At 42.3% G+C, this 25,653-nt stretch overlaps 1 protein-coding gene across 4 annotated transcripts in view; it reads right to left on the bottom strand.

Moving 5' to 3' along the window:
- Nucleotides 1-632: 632 nt before the first annotated feature.
- celsr1a (cadherin EGF LAG seven-pass G-type receptor 1a) overlaps nt 633-25,653 on the bottom strand; it is a 68,578-nt gene continuing 43,557 nt past the window's right edge. The window contains exons 7-36 of one of the 4 annotated variants that reach the window (XM_061029618.1): nt 21,388-21,545; nt 19,447-19,610; nt 19,127-19,252; nt 18,023-18,189; nt 17,715-17,900; nt 17,503-17,616; nt 17,231-17,405; nt 16,995-17,136; nt 15,615-15,735; nt 15,064-15,247; nt 14,194-14,295; nt 13,282-13,376; nt 12,953-13,162; nt 12,478-12,661; nt 12,198-12,341; nt 11,918-12,095; nt 11,569-11,736; nt 11,326-11,452; nt 11,032-11,232; nt 8,410-8,584; nt 8,127-8,239; nt 7,895-7,974; nt 7,653-7,779; nt 7,373-7,498; nt 7,087-7,223; nt 5,202-5,302; nt 4,913-5,056; nt 3,346-3,615; nt 2,886-3,264; nt 633-2,796 (exon numbers count right to left, since the gene is read on the bottom strand). In XM_061029618.1, the coding sequence (XP_060885601.1) occupies nt 2,772-2,796; nt 2,886-3,264; nt 3,346-3,615; nt 4,913-5,056; nt 5,202-5,302; nt 7,087-7,223; nt 7,373-7,498; nt 7,653-7,779; nt 7,895-7,974; nt 8,127-8,239; nt 8,410-8,584; nt 11,032-11,232; nt 11,326-11,452; nt 11,569-11,736; nt 11,918-12,095; nt 12,198-12,341; nt 12,478-12,661; nt 12,953-13,162; nt 13,282-13,376; nt 14,194-14,295; nt 15,064-15,247; nt 15,615-15,735; nt 16,995-17,136; nt 17,231-17,405; nt 17,503-17,616; nt 17,715-17,900; nt 18,023-18,189; nt 19,127-19,252; nt 19,447-19,610; nt 21,388-21,545 (4,623 nt within the window). In that variant the 3' untranslated portion in view covers nt 633-2,771. Of the gene's footprint in view, nt 2,797-2,885; nt 3,265-3,345; nt 3,616-4,912; nt 5,057-5,201; nt 5,303-7,086; nt 7,224-7,372; nt 7,499-7,652; nt 7,780-7,894; nt 7,975-8,126; nt 8,240-8,409; nt 8,585-11,031; nt 11,233-11,325; nt 11,453-11,568; nt 11,737-11,917; nt 12,096-12,197; nt 12,342-12,477; nt 12,662-12,952; nt 13,163-13,281; nt 13,377-14,193; nt 14,296-15,063; nt 15,248-15,614; nt 15,736-16,994; nt 17,137-17,230; nt 17,406-17,502; nt 17,620-17,714; nt 17,901-18,022; nt 18,190-19,126; nt 19,253-19,446; nt 19,611-21,387; nt 21,546-25,653 lie in introns of all 4 variants that reach the window. The other 3 variants (XM_061029619.1, XM_061029616.1, XM_061029620.1) reach the window with 3 other exon arrangements.

Below are 25,653 nucleotides of genomic sequence, written 5' to 3' on the forward strand. Positions count from 1 at the left end.
AGATGAGGAGATTAACTTCAAGCTGTAGAAACAGACTTTTAAAGAAACAAATCATCCAGAACACCTTTCAGTAATAATGTTAGATTTTCTTAATGCAACTTCAGAAACAGCAGTTTGGCATTTTTTGGTGAAAAGATAATTTTCTTTTTTCGAGGCTGGTTAGCTCAGTACAAAGACTGGTCGTGGTTAAACAAGTACAAGTCGCCTGCCTTTATCCAAAAGTAACAGAATCCTTCTGCTGCAGCCCACCAGGTTGATTCAAATATAGCAGTGTAAAAGAAAACAGTCTAGAAATAGTTTCGGCCCCTTCCTCGCGCTTCAGAGTTGCTCTAAAAATGTTCCAAAATCACTCCTAAGCTAGGATCTTTTAAGCTAGGTTAGGAGCTCTTGGAGAGGATTTTCAGAATGTTTGTGAATATGGCCCCAGGTTGGCAACAGTTTCCATCAAGGGCCTAATTTCAAAACTTTACAGAAGAGGGATCTCTTGGGTGTTAAACTATAAAAATAGGTTATATCACTCGTCAATGGTTGGATCTACAAGAGGAGTTGATGCCTGATTTTCTGGAGAAGTGCGCATGTTTGGATCCACCTCACTTCCTTTCTGGGTAACAAACACAGCAGCAACAAGACAGTTAAAAATCATTCATGTCATCTTTTAATTTTACAGAGACAATAGTCTTTACTTTCCAGTGTCTTCAAAGCATAAAAAATAAATATACATTATGTTACAAAAACATTTCCAGTGTCTCAGATCAATAAAAAAAAAGGGGGACATTTTACAAACGGCATTGATCACACGAGGGCTAAACACTGGGGTTGTACACCACGTACAGTATAATAAAAAGGCATTCAGTGAGTGGTAAACAAGATTTGAGTTTCCTCATATTAGCTGCAACATGCACAAGAGTTGGCATAATTTTTTAATTTTTTGAACTCAGACAATCAGCAATAGATAACGACTCTTTATTTATTCTGAAAGGTCCATCTTTGTCATGTTCGGACTTCAAATGTTAATCAGCTGTGATCCATCATCAAATACCTGAAAAGAAAGCATGTGTCCAAAATACTTGAATTCAACAAACAGAAGAGAATGAAAGGTGAACTGACTCCAGCGTCAGTGTGCACATTCACTGTATTTCATGACTTTGGTAACCAGGAGTGTGTTGTATTGGACACAAAGGCAGGATGGACACTAGGAAAGAAGGCTTAGGGTTCATAGTGCTCAAATGAGGAACAAAAGGCTTTTAAGTAGAATAATGTCTCGGAGTCGATTTTGCTCAGTGTGTGTGTGGGTGTACTATTCCGGCATGTTAGGTTACTTTTAAACATGAATATTGAAGTCTTGCATCCATTATGTGAGTGTCTGTATAAGGCTTAGATTCAGGTTGAAGGCACACAGTGGAGACATGTTGTCAGCTGATTCAACTAGCAAATAGTGTTGTAGTCAAGACCACTATACCCGAGACCAGAGTGCTCAGAGACTGAGACAAGACCGATACATTTAGGGATTGAGACCAAGTCAAGACCAAGGCATGGCGAGACAGAGACAAGCCCTAAACCCTAAATATCACTGGAAAATCATCATCTTGTGTGCACTGGGAGTGTAACACCGGGAAGGTTGCAGCTGTAACCAGGGGAATAAAAATTTAATTATGAATGAATGGAAGTTATTCCCTCTCTTAGAAAGGGGCATTTTTGTTCTAATCACAGTAATGACATGGAAAAATAACAGTGGTGGTCTTGACTGGTCTTGATTTAAGATCTGGAGTCAGCCTATTCCATAACCAAGACAAGACTGAGTAAAAATGATTTAGACTCTGAGAACTTCATAAAGTGGTCTGGAGCCCGGTCTTGAGATCTGAGACTGCTTTCAAGTACTGCAACACTACTAGCAAGTCAAGTGATTTTTATGATTGATAAGCGTTTCCAATTTACAGTCAAAATATTTGTTTTGTTTCAAAAAGTGTCCTTGCTACGGCTCGAAAAAGAAAGAAATCATTTGCCTTTCACATTTCACAACATCTACTCATTCATTACACTCTAAATGCACTGCATTGAGAGGCTGAGGAAGCCTTTCGTTTGAGTTAAACGGGAAAGAAAAAGAGCCCTTGATGTGTAGTAGCCCCACTGGATATGGCAATAGATCAACAAGAACGGGCTGCATCCGATTTTGTCTGACTCTTCTATCGAGGGATTTGCAGTTCTTGAAATCTTTTCGGACAGCAAAATGCATCGGTGCACGATTGACTCCGTGTTCACGCACAGGAAAATAAACTTCTGCCTTTATTCAGGAGAAACACGCTGTCCACTTACGCCACACAGGCTTTGATGATAGGGCAATGTAAAGAGCCATCACATACACAACCACCACGCATCAACAACAATTTGTGCCTTGCAGTGCATCATGGCCCGGGGGTTCTTTTTTTCATCTTCTGACTCTTCGTCTCCATTCCAACAGTGGCTTTTTTTTGGCACATATGGCTCCATTGTATCCTCTCTTGGTAAAGTCCAACATAGCTTTCCCTTTTAATTTCTCTCACGTCTTTCCATTGTCTTTTCATTGTCTTGTCTTGGGCAGTCTTAAAGTCTGCAAATTAATACTGCTCTCCTGAGAGAGGAAACATTAAAGGAGGGATTGATTGACTGACTCGGAGAATACTTTCCCCCCCCCACTTCCCCAAATTTCAACCATCTGCAGAAACCTGTCAGGCATTCAGGTTCTGCATTCCATCTCTCACAAAGACGGGGCCGATCTGCGTTGTCCTAGCGCGTCAGATTGAAGTCTCGTTACTGCCGCTGTTAACAGAAGAAATAGATTAGAAGATGAGGGTTTTAGAATTCTAAGGCGCTATTAACATGCTATTACTCTCTGGAGAACGCCTTACTCTGAGTCAGACTCGTTGCCTCCATTTAGTGCCTCTGTCTTCAAATGCATTGCGACCCCTCCGTTGGTCTCTCGGTAGATGCCCGCCGGTGGGGGCCCGGTGGGAATCTGCGGCTTTGTCCCCGTGGGCGGCTTGACGGGGGCGCTGGTGTCGTGGTTGCTCGGGCGACTGCCGTCGTTCAGGGCCAGAGCGGGAGGCTGGGAGGAAGGGGTCATGATGTTGAGAGAGGAGGGAGGTGATGGAGACGTGTGGTTGTTGTTCGGAGGAGGCGGGGAGGTAATGGTCGGGGTGTTGTAGTCGCCCAGCTTCTCCCTCAGGCGGTTCTTCATGTTCTTGTCGGCCAGTGGAGGAGGGTAGCTGATCTTGTTCTTTAAGATACCTAAGATGCACAAAAATCCAATGTAAATCACACAATTATTTCTGTCAATTTTTTTAACCAAAGGTAATTCTGTAAACATACCTTTTCTTTGCTCTGGTTGGTGGGTGCTGTTGCTGTTGGGCTGGCTAGTGGGCGCTATGTCTCTAACATTACCGGCTGTTTGTTTGTCTCTTTCCTGGAGAGTCTCCTTCTCTCTTTCCCCAATGTGGTTGAGCTTACTCTCCGCATGTAGCTCCACATTCACCTTGGTCTCTACCCTTAACCTCTCGGCCCCACCATGATCCTCACTGTCACTGGCTGTGGTGGCCTCTGTTGGCCAGTAAGGCTTCACATGATTGGATACTGAATCCACTGGTAGAGGAGACAGGTATAAAAAAGCAGCAATATTAGAACAAAATTCCAATCTGCCTCATGATCTCCATTGTCTTTGATATTACAATACATTATATTTTACATGTTCAAGTGCCTCTGGTAAGGACATTTTACTGGCACTGTGATCTACATTCCTTGCTGTGCTGGTGCAAAATGCTTGCTCACTGGGTGGAGTCATTAGATTCTTTCCTTAAAGGACCAGTGTGCAGTGGCAACTAGTAGTGGGGTTGCAAAATAATCACTTTGGTCGCAAAACTGCGAAAAAACCATCAAACGAGCTTTCCCAGGAACTGGTGTCACATCTGGGCTCAGTTTGTACAAAGGTCTTTTGGTAAGGGCCAATGTATTTAGTACTATTCTGTTTCGATTTAATCAATGAAAAAATGTTTAGTTCAAGTATAACTTTCTTTTCGCAGTGGGACCTGGGGCCGGGGAGGCTCAGCTTTTTTTGTTGTTGATACAAGTAAGGAAGCTCCAAGAAAAAAAGGTTGGGAACCACTGTTCTAATGTACACAAAAAAAAGCGCCCTGTTACACTCTACAAAAAAACAACACAGGAAGATAACTTCCCATTTCTCCCTCCCTCAAAATTTGACTCAATTGTCCTTTAAAGGAAGAACGTGCAACTTTTTCATCCAGTAGATGTCGCCCTAGAGCACCAGCATGAAACCAAAACAAACTGCTCTTTGGCGACACCTCCGCCCCACTGAAGCGTCCGCTCTCCTACAGCGACACACCGCCAACCCCTCTCCCCTCGTGTTTGCACAAAGGAGTTATCAAATTGGAACGCACCATGATTAAGCACTAAGCGCAAGCAGTGGACAAAATTGTCCTAGTCTCGAGCGGCATTGTTGTGTTAGCAGGCTAATGGTAGCGCTCTGTAGTTTGCTCGTAGCTTCACATTGCATATAAATTTACACAGGATGACCATGATCTAAGAACGCTTACATGACATTCAAATAAGCAGTGAGTACAGAATGTTATTCTTCTTTTCTCTAGTCCCTCAATTAAACAACTTTTATACCCAAGGGGGTGAGCTCATTGTTGTTGGAGTATAAATATGCCAAGTAATTGAATTGCTTAATGATACATAAAATATGAATATAAAAGTGAAATAAAGCTTTCAAACAAATGTGACAAATGTCTTTTGATAAACCTATGAACAAGTGCCTCAAATGTGTTCTCTTGTAAAAAAAAAAAAAAAAAAAAAAAATATATTCTGTTTAGTTACCATCTACCATCTGATTATATCAAAGCCTCATTAGAAGGGCTCTTACCTTTAGGTGTGCTGTGAATTGGCTGTCTCTCGTTGTTCCACTTGGGCTTGACATCCATGTCAACATCCTCGCTGTCAGAAGAGTGTGAGGAGGCATAGGAGGAGCTGTGTTCATCCACTGACAGCTCGCTGTCAGAGTCAGAGTCTGACAGGGACAAGGAGGGAAGGGAAAGGGGTAGAAAGATGAACCTCTAAAACACACATAGGCTTGCAATTTGCATAAGCAAGCAAATGATTTAGCCCTAACACACGTGATCTAATAATTCAAGAAAGACATGAGAACAAATTACCATCTCCTTTGGTGCCCTTTCTGTGGAACAGAGGTCCATCCATGTCTGTGTGTCCTTTAGCTGTTCCTGAGGAGACACTGGGCTTCTGACCAGACTCCTCCCTTCAGAGATGAAAATAGATATAAGAAGAAGGGAGGGAGTGGAGGACAAGAAAGGAGAAAGAAAAGGTAGAGGGTGGGGGGGGGGGTTAAGAAAAGGCAAAGAGGAGAAGTACAATGTTGATGGAAGCCAAACAGATGATTGTAAAAAAAACAAGAAATTCCATTAATATTCACTCCAACAAATTAAAGCCGGTGGTTCTCTTTCTTTTCCTCTCCACCTGTCGCCTTTCATTCCAGATTAGATTGAGTCATTGGCTGGGGGGGGGTCCTCCTCTCCCCTATTTCTAATCCTCCAACTTCCCGCTGCTTGTGCTTCATTCTGTTTCCCCCCCCCCCCCCCCCCGGCCATGTTGCTCTCAATGACCCTACTGTCAACTCACATTACCTAAATGACAGCTTTACAAGCAGAGGCATACAGTCAGGCATCATCTTGTTTCTCAAAAACTCCTTTAAAGTACCAGCCATATGTAACACCACACCACTAAAATGAAAACGTATACGTGTTAGACACTCAAACACACACAGCTGTACATGGTACACTGGAAAGGTTATCCTGAGATAAATCCTGGAAGACATATATCTTCAATATGTCATCTTTATCGGCGAAAAACTGTGCATCCACTTGTCCAGGTGCTCGAGTTCCACATGCTTATTCTTCAGCGCGGTAGATTAACACATGCTGAAAAAAAACCCTCAGCTTCACCTATTTTTGGATGGCTTTAATTACTTAACCAATGTTTCCATTGAACATTTCCATCCATTCTAACCTCACAAATCATTTCTACTTTATATCATGAGATAATGGCAACATAAGCTTCATTTTTTAATGACACAAAAATAAGTTTTATGTTCAAAGAAACAATTTAAAGTTCTTCAAGCATGCATACAAACTCCTGCACTGTCTACAGTAACTTCCAATGTTTTAGTCCTGACACATTGCCGGTTAGTTCATTACAAGTACGACAGTGTGCATTACTTTCCTATGCACCTGTCTAATTAAATAGAAGTGCAACCTTTTTTATTTACAATTTAAAAAAAAACCACAAAGAAAATATGCTGCATTGATATGTGAAGAAAACTACTTGCAGCATTTGCGAAAAAAACAAAACATAATAGTTGGTTTTAACATAAGCCCCGCCTCTGATACAGCAAATAGCCAATCGCAGTCTAGGCTTTTTGGGGTGGCACTTAGGGTGGCCAATCACATCTCTAAGGTGGGTCATGCCACCCCTGGCCACCCCTCTGCACACGCCTCTGCAGCAAGGACAAGATGAACGTTCACAACTTTCAAACTTATTTAGGAAATGTGTTTTCACTCATTTTTTTTACAAAGGCAATGCAGCTTTTTATGTAATACCTCAAAATTCACATTAACATATGAATTGAAAACTACACAGTATTGACATTTATTTGAAAGCTTGATCTTTTTCTGCAGTTTTGTTGTGTGGTGTCTTAGCCATGAAGCCATGCGCCATGCCCTGAATAATACAGGTTTTTTTTTAATGCAGCATGCATGTACATAAGAAAAGTAAAACATAGCCTCCAAAGAGAACCTGCAATAAATCATGAAAGGATACTGTGAAGCTGTATGTGTGTGTGTGTTTGTAAAAAGAAAGACTAGGGCTTTTTGGATGTGTTAGTATGTGTGAGACATTTGATGCACCCGCAGAACAGAGGAAGACCGAAGAAAAGGAAGTGGACACTAAACACAGGTGCAGACATCCAGACACTTGTCATGCAGAAATGTAGCAGAAGCAGCCATGCAGTCAGTCAGCGTGTTGTACCTGAGTGTGAATGCCAGGTAGCTGCTGCGGCTCTTGGCTGACCTGAGTGTGCTGTCGAGGGAGACAGTGGACTCTCCGATGCCTGAGCGGTACAACGCCCCGTCCTCTGTGTACGTGTTGTTGCAGTTGAGAGAGCGCTGCAGAAGGACCAGGGAAGAGGGACAAAAGGCAGGGACGGATAACAACAACGAAATGTTAAATCTAAATGTTTTCATGATTGATTAAAAAAAAGAATGCAGAAACGTCAGGACTAAACCCTGGGACATATTTTGATGTAATTACTCACTGTGAGCAGAGATGCTCTCGTGGTGCTGGACTCGTCTGGTATGCTCTTCTTCCCTGTGAAGAAGTTCTTGAGGTTCTTCCTTACCTCTTTGTTGAAGATCACATGGAAGAAGAAGATGAAGACTCCCTGTGACATGAACAAAGAGTAAAAGAGACGGTGATAAACAAGCGTGCACAGAATAGAACAGGAAGCCTTTATTGTCATTGTCAAATTGTAAAATGATCAGATAGTGGCAGTAAAGACAGTGATGTCCTGGTTTGAACAATGAACGATGAGTTACCTGCAGACAGCTGAAAACAGCTAACAGATAGTGGAAGGTCATTACGTCACTGTTGACCGCCATTAGGCCAAGCAGCCAGGTCGCACAGATGAGTACCAGAAGGATGAAGGCCATTCGGAGTGCCGGACTGAGGAAGGGAAATGTACAGCTTCTTTAATGAGACCACAAAGTTATACGTGTACTTTATCAGACTTTGAGATTTTGTGCCTGATATGAAATCATAGAATGAAAAAAAGACTTACATTGCTCCTGACCTCTCCACAGCCTTCTGCCTATGACCACATGAGGCCTTTGCAGCCAGGATGAAAATCACTATGTTGACCTTTTCAGAGAGGCAGGAAGAAGGAGAAATGAATTGACTCTCGTACATTTCAAATGATTAAGTTGCGGTGTATTTCATTTTCATACTCTTCAAAATTGTGATTATCTGCAATGAAGGGAAGAAAGTGTGCTTTGAATTGTTGACGTACATACCAGTACAACGACAAAGATTGGTCCTGCGAAGCTCCAGATGAGATGGTCATGGATGGAGAGCCAGCAGAAATCTGGGTTCCTATAACCCTCAGGGTCAAGACCAACTGCCAGACCTTCAAACACAACACACACACACACACTTATTGTCATTTTCTAAATATCTAATCTATCCAGAAAAGACAAGTCAGAGCCTGAATCCTGACTGACAGTCTGACAGGTTACATTGCTGTGTCCCTGTGCTCGTACGTATGTGTGTCTGTTTCCACTGTTTCTAGCGTCTTACCTGTAATCACAGCTGGTATACCCCAGCCTATGGCGTAGTAGAACCTCATGTGGCCGTGGTTGATGTTCCGCAGCTCGGTCAGCATGCGGTATATGTGGAGCCCTTCCACGAACATCCAGGCAAAGGTGCACAGGTAAAAGTACTGGAGGAGGATGGCTATCACCGAACATACAAACTACAGTGACAAGAGGAAGAGAAAAGATGCAGGGATGGAATCAGTAAGGATTGGTCCACATTGAAATGGGACTCAGATAACGTATTCACAAGAGCTTTATTTTTCAGATGTTTTTTTTTTAAATCTTTCCTGCTTTCCCTTGTCATTCATCCAAGTGCAGTTTACAACATTTTGAAAAAGATTGAAAATTACGTTTAGTGATATTTGCATACCTGATGGTAGTAACCTCAGAGTCTTTTAAAAACATGTTACCAGTTGATGTAAACCAAGTGATGTTCAAGCTATCCAAACATTTCTTAATCTCATCCCCCCCACATGTTCCCTGTCTGCTGCTGTATCAGAGGAATGCAATGTGTCAGGGGGAATATCCCAGCAGTTACTGTATGTTAAGTTGTGGTGTGTATTGTTGTTGAGATCAGAGAGACACTACTTTGACAGGGCTATAAATCATCCTGCAGGTTGCCCTGGGCTAACTCGAGCAGCATTCCACAGCTCTGACACACAACACACAACACACACACACACACACACACAAACATGCACCTTTATATTCAGAAACGTTGGCAAAACAAACAGTTTAGACTCTCTCCTGCTTTTGAAAAGAACTCTTTCTGCAGACTCAGCTTTTACCTATATCGTGAAACTATTCCAGTCAAAACACGCGTAGTCCCAACATCAGCACATGCTCAAACGTTTTTTATCCTGATATTTTGGCCCAAGTTTTGTTGTTGGCAAAGTACAACTTCAAAAAACTTAATTTCACAAAAGGTCACTTCTCTACGCAGACACTGAAGTCCCAAAAAGTTGAAAAAAAAAAAAAATCATCTGGGCGCAAAATAATGATATTGTGGGCACACGATATTTATTTTTACTTTTTGGGACTTCAGGGGCTCCGTACTTTTCTTTCATTTTTGTACATATTTGGGATGAGAGAACTTCTGATTTACCCAGACGTGGAGGGAATAAAAGTTAAAGCTTATTTCAGGCTTTTTTTTTTTTTTTTTTTGACATTTCCTTTCTTTTCCCGGAGCTGACACATTCATTTTGAAGTTACACAGTTAATTATGAATGAAGGGGGGAAAAAAACAAATGTTCGCCTTTAACAAATGATAGTAGAGCTTGTTAGCTATAAAATGTACTGTTTTTCAATTCAACACACTCGGCATGCGGTGTGCACCAGGATTAGCATTTAGCCCTGATTTTCCACTATGCGTAAGCTTTTGGAGAATGCCGACGAGTGCCCCAAATCGGAAGAGAAAAATGCAGCTGGAACCCGTGAGCAACAACGCTAACTTTGATTTTTTTTTTGATTTTTTTTTTTAAAGAAGTGATATGAAATATGGTGTGCCATAAACATCCAAGTCTTATCTGGCAGGTTAAATACTTTGACCTGTCTGACCCCTCCTACAGGGTCAAATGTGTTTCTATTTGTGTTGAAAGCTTAAAAAGCCCCAAACAAAGACAACAAAAAAAAACGGGATTATCAGTCAATGAACAGATTCAAGAGTCTCTCTGTTTGACAGAAATGTATAAGTTTGAGCATAATGCTAACTAAGAAGGTCTTGGGAAATCGTCGTCACTGCCTTCAACCTGAGACCTGCTTCTGGAGACAGGTACCAGTCACAGCATGTCTCTGCTACTGAAGATGTATGTGTGATTGTGTGTGTGTGTGTGTGTGTGTGTGTGTGTGTGTGTGTGTGTGTGTGTGTGTGTGTGTGTGTGTGTGTGTGTGAGTCTGAGTCTGAGTCTGTGTCAGCAGCCTTTAAGGAATTCCCACACCTTTTGATCCTTTTTCTGTTTGTCTATACAGTAGCATGCGTGTGAACTACCCAACTCCAAACTCAATTAGACATGTATAAATGTATAATAATAATAATGTCTATGTTATCCATAATAATACATATATTTCTTTATTGTTGAAATGCTGTTTACCTTGAACAGCATTTCAACACTGCAAACACCAAGTCAGTAAGTCAGCCCTCGCTAACGGTTAGCTTGCTTGCAATTCATCTGCGTCAGCAGGGAAGCTAACCCCCCTGTAGACCAAAGTTTTATCCAGGCATTGCCACATTCCTTAAAGGCTTTACCAGACACAAAAAAAGAACCTGTGGAGGCTGGACATTTGTTGAATTAAGCAGACTCCATATTTTTAAGCTATCAATAGAATTAGCCGACTAGAAGAAAAAGATGAAAGGAGGTTAGGAACATCCTAGTTTTTCCCTTTTCATAAAGACTAGTCTACTGGCTGTCATAGCAACCAAGAATAGGGGGTAGGTAGTTTGTTACAATCTTTTTGCAGGATTGAAATATAAAGCAATGTAACATGATATATGGAGGAATTTACTATTAAAACATTACATAGAAGCTGTATATAATTGGAGCGTGTTGCAGATAGAAAGCATGCATACCTGCACATTATTCCCTGTTATATATAAAAATGAACGTACCGGTTTCTCAGTCTGATTGATGCCAAGGAGGAACACCAGTTCAGAGAAGAACAGCGCTGCCACCAGGTTCCTGTGGATCGCGTGCAGGTTGGAGCAGAGCCGGCGCAAGAGGCACAACAAGATGAAGGTGAGCAGGAGGAGGAAGAGGGAGACTGACAACGTAGTGTAGGTGACGATCTTCAGGGGCAGAACATCGCCATTCTGTGTAAAAAAAAAAAAAAAAAGACATCAAAAAAATAAGTCATCAAAAGGGAAAGAAAGAGAAGTTAATATGAGTCATCTTTTCAACAATACCTCTCTCTTGGAAATATCCATGAGGACAGCAAAGCTGGTCATGTGGTTACACTGACAGCTAATGTGGCTGTTGTTCCTGTTGAGCACCTCGCAACCTTTAGAGGACCAGCCGCCTGTTCCGCCGATCCTAAACACACCAACAGACACAAAAAAAACAACAGATTAATCATTTATGACCGTGCACTGTCTTCGAAAGGAGTCGCACCTTTGTGCCTTTTTTTGGGTGTTTTCAATGAAACTCACGCTATGGAGTGGTTCCAGAAAACGCAGACAGGTTTTGTTCTCTCCTCTTCCACAAGCAAGGTGTACTCTAAGGTGACCGGGGGTTCCAGGACAGGAGGAATAGGAGGACCCTCGCTGTGCACCGTGGCGCTGACGATGGCTGTGTTGATAACGGGGCGGTTGGGGAGCCTGGGGGGGGACATAAAAATAACCAACAGGTCTTGTTTTCATCATTTGCTGGAGGTGATCTGACATTAGTCATATCTTGACATTATATTTTCACAACTTTTATGTCGTTCCCAACAGACCAAGAATCGAGAATATGGCAGTTAAGTAGCTAGTGAGCCTTCACTTGTAGTCAGTCGTCTACCTCAGACTCCTGCGATCAGGGTCGTATCTCTCTGGTAGGAGCTTCCCCAGTGATTTGTACACTATCACCACAGCAACCGGCAAAGGGGCAGCTGGATCCAGGTGTCTCCGTTTCCTATCGGACACTGTGTGTTCCTCCTGTGGGGAATCGGTCTGAGTTGGAGCGGCGAGGGTTGGCTCTGTTGAGAGGGGATAGCAGTAGAGTTTACACTTACTTCATTTTGTAGCATGATATTAAAAAACAACACATTTGATGGTTCTGGTTGTGTCAGCGTTTCTACCTCTGTGGCCCTGACTGTAGAGATTGAACTGGGGGAAGTGGATGGAGGACCCGAGTTCTCTAGAATAGGGCTCCTGGATGTCGGGAAATCGAGGTAAAGTCGCCCTCTCAGGGTCCAACACATCCAAGTAGTCCACGGTAAGAACTACATAGCAGCCAAGCAATAAATGGACGGGGGGAGAAAAAAAAAAACGGGAAAGAGGAAAAAGGGTGAGAAAGTTAGGACAGGTGTAATCATGTGTCTTTGTTAGAAAGAGTGTGACTACAGCTTTTTCACTCACTCATGTTTTCTGTAACGATGGTGAAGGGTTTCAGGTAGGTTTTCCTGACGTTCTGCGCCAAGGTGTTGGCATAGTCCTCGAAGTTACGCAGCAGGTGAGCCGTGCCACCTTCAGTCTTCTGCATGAACTCCCAGTGATCCTTGTTGTCAGGGTCCAGCAAGGCGCTACCTGCTCGCACCAAGTTCTGGAAAGAGGTAACAAATTATACAAATGAAGGATTTTAAGACATATAAATGCACATTTATTTTTATCATGTTAAATCTACCCCATACATACTCATGGCAAAGACACTATTAAATAAGTGATGGATCAGGTTGCTAGTTCACCAGGAGAGGGCAGTGTGCAGTGCAAAAGCGTGTATGTCTATAGGCTTTAGGAATTTCAATTCACATATAGAAGTGTAATTCAATCCAGGACAGCCAAGATAATCAAGTGGATCTGTACATAATGTTTGTGTCCTGTTTTTTTTTCTTACCTCATTGAACTCTGCATCCCTCATGGCAGTGAGTTTGAACCCCGACTGCCGGCTCTCGTACTGCAGCACCCGGTTCAAAAGTTGGGCGGCCGTCTTCACGTCGTTGCCGTAGTAGTGCTCGGTGTTATTGGTGGCGCCGTAGAGCATATGCGCAATGTTCTTGGAGTGTTCACTGTCCATCCTGGAGGTGTTGCGATGCAGGTATTCGTTCTGGAGGAAATGAGAAGGGATGGATGGATGGATGGATGGATGGATGGATGGACTGAGACGTTCTAGGCTGAAACAGTAACACCCACACAAAAAACAGAAAATTCTTGTCTTGTACTGACCAGTTTCATGAGATGGGAGAAGGTGATAGTGGTGCAGTTGAAGAGTTCAGGGGACAGCCAGCCCTTTTCATTGCTACAGTGGCGGATGGCGGTACCTATGAAATACAAATACAACATTTTTTGTATCACAGACACGTTTGAAGCACCTGCGTCAAACATCAAATTATTTATTTAAAAAAATACAATTATTGATGCAGACTCAAAGAGAGCAAGAGCGAGGGCACACATGAGAGAATTCCCCAGATCAATAATATAATCTAGACACAAACATGTCAGTAAGTTTTCAGATAAGACTTAGTCCTCTAAACTCTCTTCACATGATACAACTTCCCAGTTAAAACTCAGTGAGGGGGGGGGAATGCAATGGATGCATATAAATCCCCCCAATGAGTCTGGGGAAGCAAACAAAAGGGGTCCCCATGGTAACTGCAGTAACTAAAGGGGTAACCGGCACAGTCACAAAGCTTTACTGGTAACAGGTCAGTCATCCGGAGTCTTGAGTTCACCTCAACTGTCTGTCTTTTTTTTTTAAAAGAACACACACCCACGCATCACTGGAGGACATGTTTTACTGTCAGCTCCTTATGGACTCAGGAAAGACAATGTGGAGACAGGCTTGCACATGATTGGCCAATGAGAAGCTCTTTTGGATTGACGGTCCAATCACAATGTCTAATTACTGTCATTAAGAAAAACTTGCATGGAGTAAGCTCACTTTAAAGGTATGGCATGCTGCTATAGTAAAGGTGGAACAAATACAAAGCGCTATCGCTTGAAGCTTCAGTGTTTAGCCAGCTCTGCATCTGCCTTGAAGCCGGTTTGTACTCTAACCTCTCTCCATTTTTCAAACCGCAGAGCTAACTAATGACTTATACTACTCTGATGTATCTGATGGAGTTTAAAAGCACTCACCTATGGATCCTTTGGGACAGTTCGTGGCTGCAGGGAGTCCAAATTTGGTCTTGGGCCACCAGATGCCTGAGTCGAATGCCTTGGGACAGCCCTCGTACACCACTGTGGAGGAAAGAAATACCATTTTAAGAAATGTTTCAAGTTAAATCCTGACTGAACACACTCCATTCACTACACATGTGGCTTTCTAAATCATTTTCGAATCATCAAATAAGCTTAATATCGTTTTCAGAATGCTACATGAACTCAAACTGGCCAACAAAGAATACAGGGAATCTTTTTTTTTTTTTAGGAAAGAAGTGCAGTTATCATTAACATTAAAGGATTTAGATCAATTACAAGTCCAAACACGTTGTGGGACTTGGATTAGCTTGGTATTGTGTCAACCAGGACTTTGTGGCTTTGTCTTCTATTCATCTCAGCTGTATTGTTTATGTGCAGACTCTCTGCCAAGTTAGCCCACTAGCCAGACTTGCCTCTGCTGCTTGACTGGCCGGCAACAAAGATGTGGAGTAAGGGCAAGTGCAACACCAGGGAGATGTGAGTGACACTATTTGTCTACTTTGACATCCGGAGTTCACTCTGTGAACTTGGATGTTCGACATTCAAATGTCACATTATTTTTCAAAACGATATCTCTTGCACGGATCTTTTAAGTATTTACACATCTAGAGGGAAAAGTTGAAAGTTTTCTTTCATCAATTTTTTCAGCCTTCAGGGATTTTGTTTGAGCTTTTAATCATCTGAAGTATTTATTTTGATCATCTTACATTTTTTTTTTAAATCTTAAAATCCGGGGAGATCACATTTTAATACATGTACAATACAATACAATACACGTCATTACAAAAACATTGGAGGTTCACATACCCTCACATCCGGTGGGTGTGACTTCAGCGAAGGGGTTATCACAGAGGTTACACTGGCGACCGATGACTCCGCCTTTGCAGGGGCACTGCCCCGACGTTGGATCGCATGTTCTGGATTCAGAGCCAATAGAGAAACACTCGCATGGGTAGCATGTGTCTTCACCTTCTGGCTGATAGTGGTTCTCCTGCAGGAAGAGGGAAATATATTGATAGAATGACAAACAGCAGGATTTGACATGATTTGGTACGTTTACTGAAATAAGACTATCTAAGCTGCTGGTGAAACCAACCTCGGAAAGGGGAAACAGAAAACCCCATATTCCAGCAGTATATACAATTAAGTGACTTTTTTTCTTTCATTTAAATTCATAGATGGATGTTGTGTAGTTTCATTTGTTAAATGTAATATTCTCTTGCTGGCAAAATAGCACAGGCACAGTGCTGATTTAAACAATGTTCTTTACATCTGTGGTAACAAAAAAGAAGGTGAGTTTGAAAAAGCTCTCTTTTTTTTTTTTCCTACACAAAGGGGTGAAATGTCAAATCCTGTACCTTGCAGCGACACTCTCCACTGGTCTTGTTGCAGTCTTTGTGGAATCCTCTGCTGGTGTCACAGTTACAAGGTCCACACACAGGACTGCCCCACCAGCCCTGAGGACATGGCCTCTCCACTCTGACATGAAAGAAAGAGACACATTTAAAAACAATACATTATCAGATGACAATGTGAAAATCCCTCTCAGGATCAAACCCAAAGACAACTTCCCAATAAGATTCTCCTTTGTTTCATAAAGCTAATATCTCATCAGAGAGCAATGAAGAGCCATCTGACCTGGACGTTTTGGCGGATAAATAAACTCTCTCAATAAAAAGATCTAAACGCCCCTGCACACTAACTGCTCCTCACCAAATTGTACGTCTTAAGTACATCTCAGTGTGTCTTAATGACAAGCTAGAAGACACATTTGGACATGTAGCAGTTAAAAAGTTAAAAATGTTTTGCATAATGTTTGGTTGATACCATATTTGGGTTAACATTTGCCATTTCCTGTACACACTGTTGTACATACTTTAAAGTTTCCCGTAACAACTTCCCAGTGTGTTGTTCATGGGGACTTCAACAGTATATTTCTTTCTTTGCTCTTTCTAGTCATGAACTTATATTCTAATATCAACCAAATCAAATATTTTCCCATTATTTGATGAATTAATAATAACATTCAAGATAAATGGGTAAAAAGAAAGATGAAAAAAAAGATGGTGTTTAGTTAAGTACTGATTTTCAAAACTTTTTTTTTTGGAATGAAAGACAAGTGCCACGGAACGAACTTTAAATCAGCTTGAACAAAACGCTTTCAACTTGGCTAGGTTAGATCCATCTAAAAATTGCAGTCTTTTGTGCCCTTTCATCTTTCAAGCATAAACTTCCTCTATACTTTCAAATCAGTAAAATCATGTTTAAATAATTCATACTACACACATATATAAACAGTCTTTGTCTCTTGAGAGATGCGATCTGCTGATCAAGATGCTCTGATAGGAGACAACAAGAGGCAGTATAAGGGCAGCAGTGACAAAACATGTTTGGAGAAGCAGTCAGGCGTGGCGGGGGGGGGGGGGGGGGGGGGGGGGAATCCCACATCCTGTTCAAGACAGGAAGTGATGCATATCATAGGGGTCAGGGGGAAGACTGACTTCTCAATCGAGGCTTGCTTATTCCTGGGAGGTTTTAGACAATGCTGCCAGTGCAAAAGAAAACATCACCTCCTGCTTTATAAATGGTCTTCCTAATTTCACCTTTCCTTTGTAGTTTTTATTTTTCAACTTGCTGGGGTTTTCACAACTTACTTTCCTAAAATGCACTTAAAGATAAATGTTCCTTTTACACACACAAAAAAAAGCATAATTCAGCAAGAGGAGGGGGGCCATTACTTGTTTTCACAGTACTGTCCATAGTAGTTCTGTCCACATTCACAGGTGTAGCCATGGGAAGAGCTCGGTTTGCGGGTGCAGGTGGAAACGTGCTCACAAGGGTTGAGATGGCAGGCATCCGTGCACTCCTTTCCAAAGAAACCTGCGGAACAGAGAGAGGAATGACACTTCACTCACCAGGAGCCACTTTTAGGCGTTCGCCGAAGTGCGCGCGTTGGATGAAAGCGCGCACTTACCTGGGTCGCAGACACAGGTGTGCGTGCTCCAGTCGTCGCTGCAGTGGCTGTTCTCAGGGCAGATGTTGGAATCGCAGGGGTCGGCCAGGTCGCAGCCCTCTTCGACGCGGACCTTCAAGCCTCGAGCCATGTTCACGTTGGCCACATTGGTGGAGGTCTCACCCATGCGCACGCCCTAGCGGAGAGCACACATCGATGGTGAGGAAGAAGACTTCGGACAAGAATGGAGGGGAAACCAGTAGGCAAAAAAAGAAAGTGAAAGTTTCCCAAACCTGTATGCAGCCAACAAATCCTTTGTTGACGTGGTTTCCCTTTCCAGGCAAACCTCCTATGTGAAGGGTTTGCAGCTTTAACCCTGGGAGGTCATTACCAATTTCCACTGACTTCTGCTTAAAAAAAAAAAAAAAAAAAACGGAAACTGAGTTAGAGCATTTTCAGAAAGAAATGATCCCACATCTGTCTGCGTGATATAAATTCCTTTTACCTGGTGCATGCCGTAGTCCAGGAACACAGTAGCCATGTATTTGATGTCCTTGCCGTCTTTAATGCTTCGCAGTTCTACCAGCAAGTGGTGCCACTCGCCGTCATTGACCCTGACTTGGGGGAAGCCTAGTGAGGCCACGAGCTGCTGCCTCAGCATCACCTCCATGCGTACCTGCTGCTCACTCACCTGGATGAGGATGAAAGCCAATGACAGGGCTCACATTTAAATTGTATAACTGAGAAAGTGATTCACTCAAAGAATGTATAGCTAACCTTTAATTAACAAGTTTACTTCACACTGTATCTTACCATAAGAGTAATAGTGGATGACAGTCCAGCATTGGCCTGCATCAAGGTTCCGGCTGGCTGCCTTGTTCGGAACATGAGGCCGATGTACCAGGGAATTGCAACAGTGATGTCCGTGTCGCTCCAGGAGATCAGGGCTTGGCCGTCAAAGAACTGAGGGGATGGCATTACTGGAAAAAGAGAGGGAGAAAAGCATAAGAATGTGGCTGTGGGCAAAAAAGGTTCTATGAGTGGCAGGGAGTCATCTGTGTGACATTTTGTTAGTGGAAGATCAGTGTGATTCCCCCGACAGCCTTTCTCTTACACATCCAGGCGATATCGGAGTTCTACGTTTGATACAAAGAGAATTCATAGTTGGCCTACATCACATCATCACCCGTCCAGCGCAATTATCCTCTTCAGTTAAGTAAAAGAGAAAGTAAAACAGACAAGTGTCAGAGCTTCTTATTACTTATTTCAGCATTAGAATTAGATGAGTACTAAATTTAGATAAATTCCCATGACTGAGTAGGAAACTTTATCCTCTTTTTTTTCCTTTCATGGTGCAACATACACTGTATCAAGTCTCTTGTTTCTTATGTGGCAGCTAGGTGTAGGACGCCTCCAACCAAATATGTCAACTAGAAAACAGGGCAGCCAAAACTTCAGCCTCCAACTTGCTGTGATCCAGGCCCAGTTCAGACACTGGATACCGGAGCGGCACCGGGCTGGGCGGCTAACTCCTTGACAAGAAGGCAAGAGGAGAGGTATTCATACCTTCCACACATTGTTTGTAAACTTGCCCTGAAGCAGGAGACCAATGTTCTCTCCTGACAATAGAGATAAATGAGGTGGGTATGGAGTGAAAATGGTAATTCTTGCAACTGTAATGATCTATCCATCCATCCATCCATCCATCTATCTATCCATTTGTATATGTCTATATCCCCCTGTCTTTCTGTCTGCCTGGTTTTGTGGTATTGTATTATAGGTGAGTCATATTGAAATCATCAGACCTCTGGCCATGTTTAGTGTCTTTCAGAATGTGTGTGTCTTTCTTTGATGTGACTGATGCATGAGTCATACTGAATTTTTGGAAGAAAAAAAACCCCACCCCCGCCTTCTTACCTTGTTCACAGTTCTTGCCTCCATAACCAGTCGGGCAGTCGCAGCTGTAGGTGTTCCACTTATTGACACACACTCCTCCATTCTGACAGACGTCGTTAGTGCAAAAGTTTGTCTTTGCTGGACAGCCTGACATGGGAAACAAAAAACAAAAAAATCAACAAATGTCTGTATGAACCTTTCTCTAACTGTTCACTGAAGTACTGAAACACAGAAAAATCTAACAACATTTGTTTTTGTCTGTCTCGTTCATTGCTGCACCTCTCCTTCATGTCTTTAGTTTAACCCGACAGAGTTAGCATGGACTCCGAATCAGTTCTAACCTGCTGTGGTGCCATTGTTAGCGATGTAGCTAGCCATGTCAATGGGTTTGCTGTCGATGCTGAGGTTTCTCATGCAGCCCATAAAGTCTCTGTTCCTGACGGGGAAGTCCTCGGGTAGGTTGGGAACTCCACCTAACAGCAGGGGTCCTGTCAGGTCCAGTGACCTGTCACAAAAAAAAAAAACACAGAAAAATGGATCAGAGCAAAATCCAAATGTAAAAAAAAAAAAAAACATGCTCTTTACACTTTATATGTTCATATTGTGGGGCGGCTGTGGCTCAGTTGGAAGAGTCGGTTGTCTCTGAAACGGAAGGTTTGGGGGTTCGATCCCCCAGCCCCTGCAGCACATGTCCGATGTGTCCTTGGGCAAGATGATTAACCCCAATTTGATCCCTCTGCTGCGGTGGCGTATGAATATGATAAGTTACTTCTGATGCTCACTTTACATAGCAACCGTTGCCATCAGTGTGTGAATGAGTAGAGGTGACCTGCAGTGTAAAAGTGCTTTGGGCAGGCAGAAGACTAAAGAAGCGCTAAACAAGCTCAAGTCCATTTACCATTTCACACTTATATAAGTGGGAGTGATTGCTTTTGTCAGTGACACCCTGATCATGAACCCAGTTCACCCCACAAGGGGCATCTGAGGTGAAGCCTCAGCCTTTAGCATGATTGACTTTTCTGAAATAAGGTTATTGTGTCCGGGTGTTTTAAGCAGTCACAAGGCTAGCTGCTAGCATCACCATGACACGTCAGGTCTCGAATACTAGGTCACGTAGGAAGCTGCTTACACCCTGAGCTTCAAAACCGCTCGACATCAAAGAGAAAGAGAGGCTTTAAAAGATTTCCATGCGGCGCAGCACAAAACAACTCCGCTTGACCAAACCACTGAATGTACACGTTTGGTGCATACAGAACAAACACTGTGGCTTTGCCAGGAGCATGTGGAGCTTATGTGAAGATTCTGGAAGCAACTGAAAAACGGAAATCCCTGCAGCATGGCAAGAGAAAGAGTGATTAACTGGCTTATATATGGCTACTACAGTATATCTAAAAAGAAATACATCAAGATGTTTGAATGGTTACTGATAAAGCATCCCTAGTTCCCTTTCTAGCTTCATTTCCTGACGACACTTTCTTTCAATTCTTTCCACACTGTGCTTCAGTCCCAGTCACAATCATGCTAAGACATTCTCTACAATGACAGTTAGCTTGCTAGTTTGCCTCACATAACCCAAAAGTCAAATTTTATATTTGTTAAAAATAGCCTCCAGCTTGAAACAGTTCATATATCCTCTACACACTTCCCAGCTTCTGTGTCCTGTGCAACAAGTTTCTCGAGGAATGTAACCTCATTAACTCCACTTTGAAGTGTTCTCCTTCGCCCTCTGTCCCCACCCTCTGCACAAATGTGTCTCAGCATGCTTTCTCTAAAAAAAAAAAAAAAAAAACCTGATGCAATAAAATCTAACTAATAAGTGTGTGGTAAACACACCGTTAGCCAGATAAAGCCTGTGTGGAGATGACCTGTTGGTTGTTTGAGGCTATGTCAGCATCAAAACCTCAAGGATATACACAACAATGAATGACATAAAGACAAGTAGATGGAAGATAATATGTTTGTAGTCTGTGGTAAATAATGTTAATTGGCGGCAGAAGGAGGAAACAAAATTAACCAGTTAGTCTGACTAGCTTCAGTCCTAAGGGTACAAAGAGTTTACGGGATCCACTGGAGAAATAGGTTCGTCCAGATGCGATCAGCTGCAATCCTAATCAGAAATAGATGTTGCTTCACGTTATTCTTCAGAGGAAAGCATGCGTTCTTTTCTCTACACACGTATTGCCTTCATACGTCCAGCTTTGGTTGGATGAAATGTAAACCACAGAGAGTAAAACCTAAAGAGAGAGGGTAAAGGTGAGTGAAAGAGGAAGACACAAACGTACTTCTTCTGTCCAGTCTGGGTTCCCTGGGCGGCACACGAGTAGTTGCCAATCTGCTTTCCGAAGCGGATCGCCATGGAGATATCGCAGTCGTCGACGGCGACCACAGCCACCTTCTCTCCAGAGGGTCCGTGAGGGATTCCTAAACGCCCGATGTTTGGCTGAAGGAAAAATAATGAGTTACTAAGAGAACGTTAAAAAAAAAAAAGCAGTCTTTGAGAATGCAAGGATTCTAACATTGTCTACACCGATGATTCCACTTGTGCTTCTGCAGCTTCTTTTAAAGCTTTCTGGAGCAGCTAACATTCATATATTATTTTTTTAAATATGCAAACATACTGAGTCAAACTAAAAAAAAAAAAAAACAGGAATTATTGTATCTCTTTGCCTTCCTTACTGCCAAAGTCAAATTCTTAAGAGTGTATTATTAGATTCACTTATTCCCACTGAGCTGAATTGATTTAAAACATTTCACTCCTGATCTCGTCCTTTTTTATTTTAGTTTGAGAACACTTGGCTTGGAGAGCAGCTATATTGGTGATCAACGCAGATCAGCGCTATACTGCAGCATGTCTCGCTGACTTTAGCTGACTTGAAGCAGAGGTTTACAGGTCTCTCTCGGCTTAACATGACAAAAAGTCCACTGTGCCGCAGCTAGCACCCAATAATTACAAAGTAGGCTAATTCCTTCATCAAGGCGTCACGCCGACAAATGTTGATCTGAGAAAATGTGGATCAGCTTAGAGAAACAGGCCGCCAAATAGCTTGAGTTTTTTTTTTTTTTAATGTTTAACCTGAGACCGAAGTTCAATGCAGTGTTTCCTAAACAATAGAGGCCTTGGACCATGAAGCAGAAGGAATTTGAGGGGTTCAATAAAAACTGTGTTTCCACCAATAAAACTGTCCCTTTGACAGAGGGCCTCTGTTCATTACTGTCTCAAAAGAGAAGAACGAGACGTTTGAGGACTTTACCGAAGATGAACTTTCTATTAACTAAATGTATAAAATATTTTGGGAAAAACAATTATCCTAAAGTCATTCAAGATATTTTGTTGCATCATCTTCTGTCATTTAACTCTGAATATTGACAACAGAGACGGAAGAGCGGGAGAAAGAAAAAGAAAAGCATGATAGAAAGACAAAGAGTGTGCATGTTTTCATCAGTAAATCAGCAATTAAGTAATGAGATCCTGCTGGGGCAGAGAATATGCAGAGAAAGAGGGTCAAAATACAGAGAAGAGAGACTGATGGACAAAAATAGGGAGGTGCAATAAGAAGAAATAAGACACTGAAAGAAGCAGACAATATAAAAAAATGGCGGACCAATAAATAATGAGCAACAGATGCGTGCAGTGTCATCTTCCTCAGAGTCCTCTCATCAGTGTCCAGGTGGGCTCTGATCTGAGCATATTTTCCAACTCATAGTGCGTTTGTCACTACCACTCCCTTCAACATGCCCTGATTCTTCAAAGTCAACTACAAGCACTTTGTCACTTTCCAGATAATGTCGTGTTGTGACCCCGACCTAGTTCCAAACCTCATTTTATTCTCCTCAGTCTGTGTATCTCTTTGTCAGCTGTTGGTAAAAGCTCTGGTCATGCCTGTATAAGAAAAAATAACCCTTTTATATGAATCAAATACCTGCTTCAAATATGTATGACTGTTTCCTGCAGGCAACGTGTATGTGCTGAATTTCTATTCTTATTGTTATCATAATCTGTGTAATTTGTCTGATATTTCTGAGGCCTTAAAGTGGCATTGACTTGCTGGTTAGTACATAATTGCACAGGATTCATGCAAACCCACAATGACATAGATTAAAGAACAACGCAAACTGTGTGTCATCCCCATCGACGACACACCCTTTGCTTGTGAGGAAAACGAAGTCCGAATTCCCGAAGTATCAATGCAATCATCTGTCAAATGCAGTGGTGGCTGGTGCATTTTTCTCCATGGTGGACTGTACAGTTTCATTTCAAAATGAAAACACAATTAGCCTTTTCTTGAGTTAAATCAGAGCAACTCACACTGGCTGGCAAAAACACATACACAGACACACGTGCACACTTGACGACTCCATTATCATCAGGACACCTGTCAAAACCAACATGATGACTCAACCACTCCTGCAGCCAGGATCAAGACACTCACACAGACTGAGGTACAGGTAGAACACACTTTGTCAGCTTAGTCAGAAAAAAATCATAGAAAATGTAAAAAAAAAAAAAAAATTGGTAGGTTAATAAGTAGGTGTGTGTGTGCATCAATAGAGTGGAATTGAGGAAATACTGGTGGGTTGTTATGTGTTGTGGAGTGTGTTTGGGACAATGGGAAGGGTGTGAGAGGACCGCAGTGTTATGCGAGGAAGCGGCGAGCTCGAATGTGTACGAGGCAGGAAGTAGCAGGGTTGCAGACAGCCACACACGGTTCATATTGATAATAAAGGAAAGAGAGCGTGCATTCTTTGTTTTGTTTTTTCTGTATCCGCTTGAGGAAAACGCTGTCGTTCCTCCAACTCCGGGATGATAATTACACTTCCCTGATATTTGAAAAAAGTGATCCTCTGATATTTTAAGTTGGGTGTGATCCATAAATTAGGCCAACATAAATATAGCTACTGAACTTCAACCAATATTTTCATTTGAAATAAGTGAAAGTGTTTAAAAGTGTGTGTGTGCAGGGAGGGGGGGGGGGGATTTTTTTGGCAATGTCATGCACAGACTATAGTGTGTCCTACCGTCATATCAGTAGCAACAGGCTGTCATGTCAACATTACCTCACCTGCCCTCTGGCTATGTAAACCTAGAAGTGTGAATTTATTCAGCACAAACACACCGTTCCCAGATGCGTTACACAAAGCTACAATGCTCGGTGATCAAGCCTATGGGTTACTGCTGTCTTCCGCCTATCATCACACTTCTATCTCTCAAGGTAACATATGGACAGCGGCCATTGTTGCTCGTAGCTTTCCAAGCAGCAGAATGCATTTCCAGAGGATTCCCCCCCCCAAAAAAAAACTGAGGCAAAGGTAACATTATCCTATTTGAAACATCTTCAGAAAATCCATTTTACAACTTGACAAAAGGTGAACATGGGCCCCGTGCTTTTGTACTTACATCACTGTGATTAACGTCTAATGACCACATTCTACAGGCAGGTTTTTAGCCCTTAACTTTGCAGATATAGTTTTCAAATACAATGTTAAAAAGTGATCAACCCAAAGCAAGATCAACATGATATTACCATTTCTTGATGATTTCAGTGCAGCTACAGCCAGTTAGCTTGGCATAGCAGGACTAGAAGCAAGAGGCACCTAGCTACCTTGGATCTATTTAAAAATACAAACTAGGCCATGAGGATTAAGGAAGCTCCAAATTAAAAAGACGTTTGATGCAGGATTGTCCCTCGGCACCTCGTACCTCCTTGATGCCTTGAAGCATCAGAGTGATGCAAATGCTAAATCAGTCAAAGCAGTGCAGCACAATAACACTGAGCTTGATAGGGGTAATTTACAGTAGATAAGAGTAGCATATATGTGGAAAGAGATAAAGAGAGAAAGATTAGGAGACAGAGAGTTGCTAAAGGAGGCGCAGATAGTGCCGGTACTAAAGAACGATAATAAACAACGTGGAGGTTTTCTCTCTTTAAACGTCCTTTCTGCACTTCCTCGCCTCGCTTCCCCACAGATTCTGTTGTCTACTTTCAAGGACGTGAATCAGAGGGTTAGGTCATGCTAGGTGAGGTGTGTAAAATGTTCTTCTTTTTTTTTGACTCATACACTCCCTCACATCACAGGAGGTGAGGTAAGAATGAAAAAATGAGAGTTTGATGGACGCAAAGATATGAGAGAGTTAGCCAGTAATGTATGAAGGTGGATTGTATGACAGATTTATGAAATATATCTTCCCAAGATAAGATTCAGAATGCAAACTAAAAATGAATCCATTTATAAATCAGTCTAAACAGAGGCATGGGAGCACTTACTGGTGTCACTTCTTTATTCTTGCTTGTGTTGTACTTACTCTCTGATGTCCGTCGCTTTGGATAAAAGCGTCTGCTAAGTGATTTGTAGAATTGTAGAATTTGCCTGTCAATGCTCATTAAAAGGGCCATCTCAAAGAATACCTGAGCAACAAACAATCCTCTCTGATAAAAATCTGTGCCTCTGCCGGCCACACTGCTGCCAAGGAAAACAAAGTTACTGCTCACTTGCCTTGCACTTACCTGTCTGTCTGCCTGGCAGGCCTCACGCACGTTTTTAGAACAGCT

This window comes from Labrus mixtus, chromosome 22, assembly GCF_963584025.1.
Source record: "Labrus mixtus chromosome 22, fLabMix1.1, whole genome shotgun sequence".
NCBI lineage: Eukaryota > Metazoa > Chordata > Actinopteri > Labriformes > Labridae > Labrus > Labrus mixtus.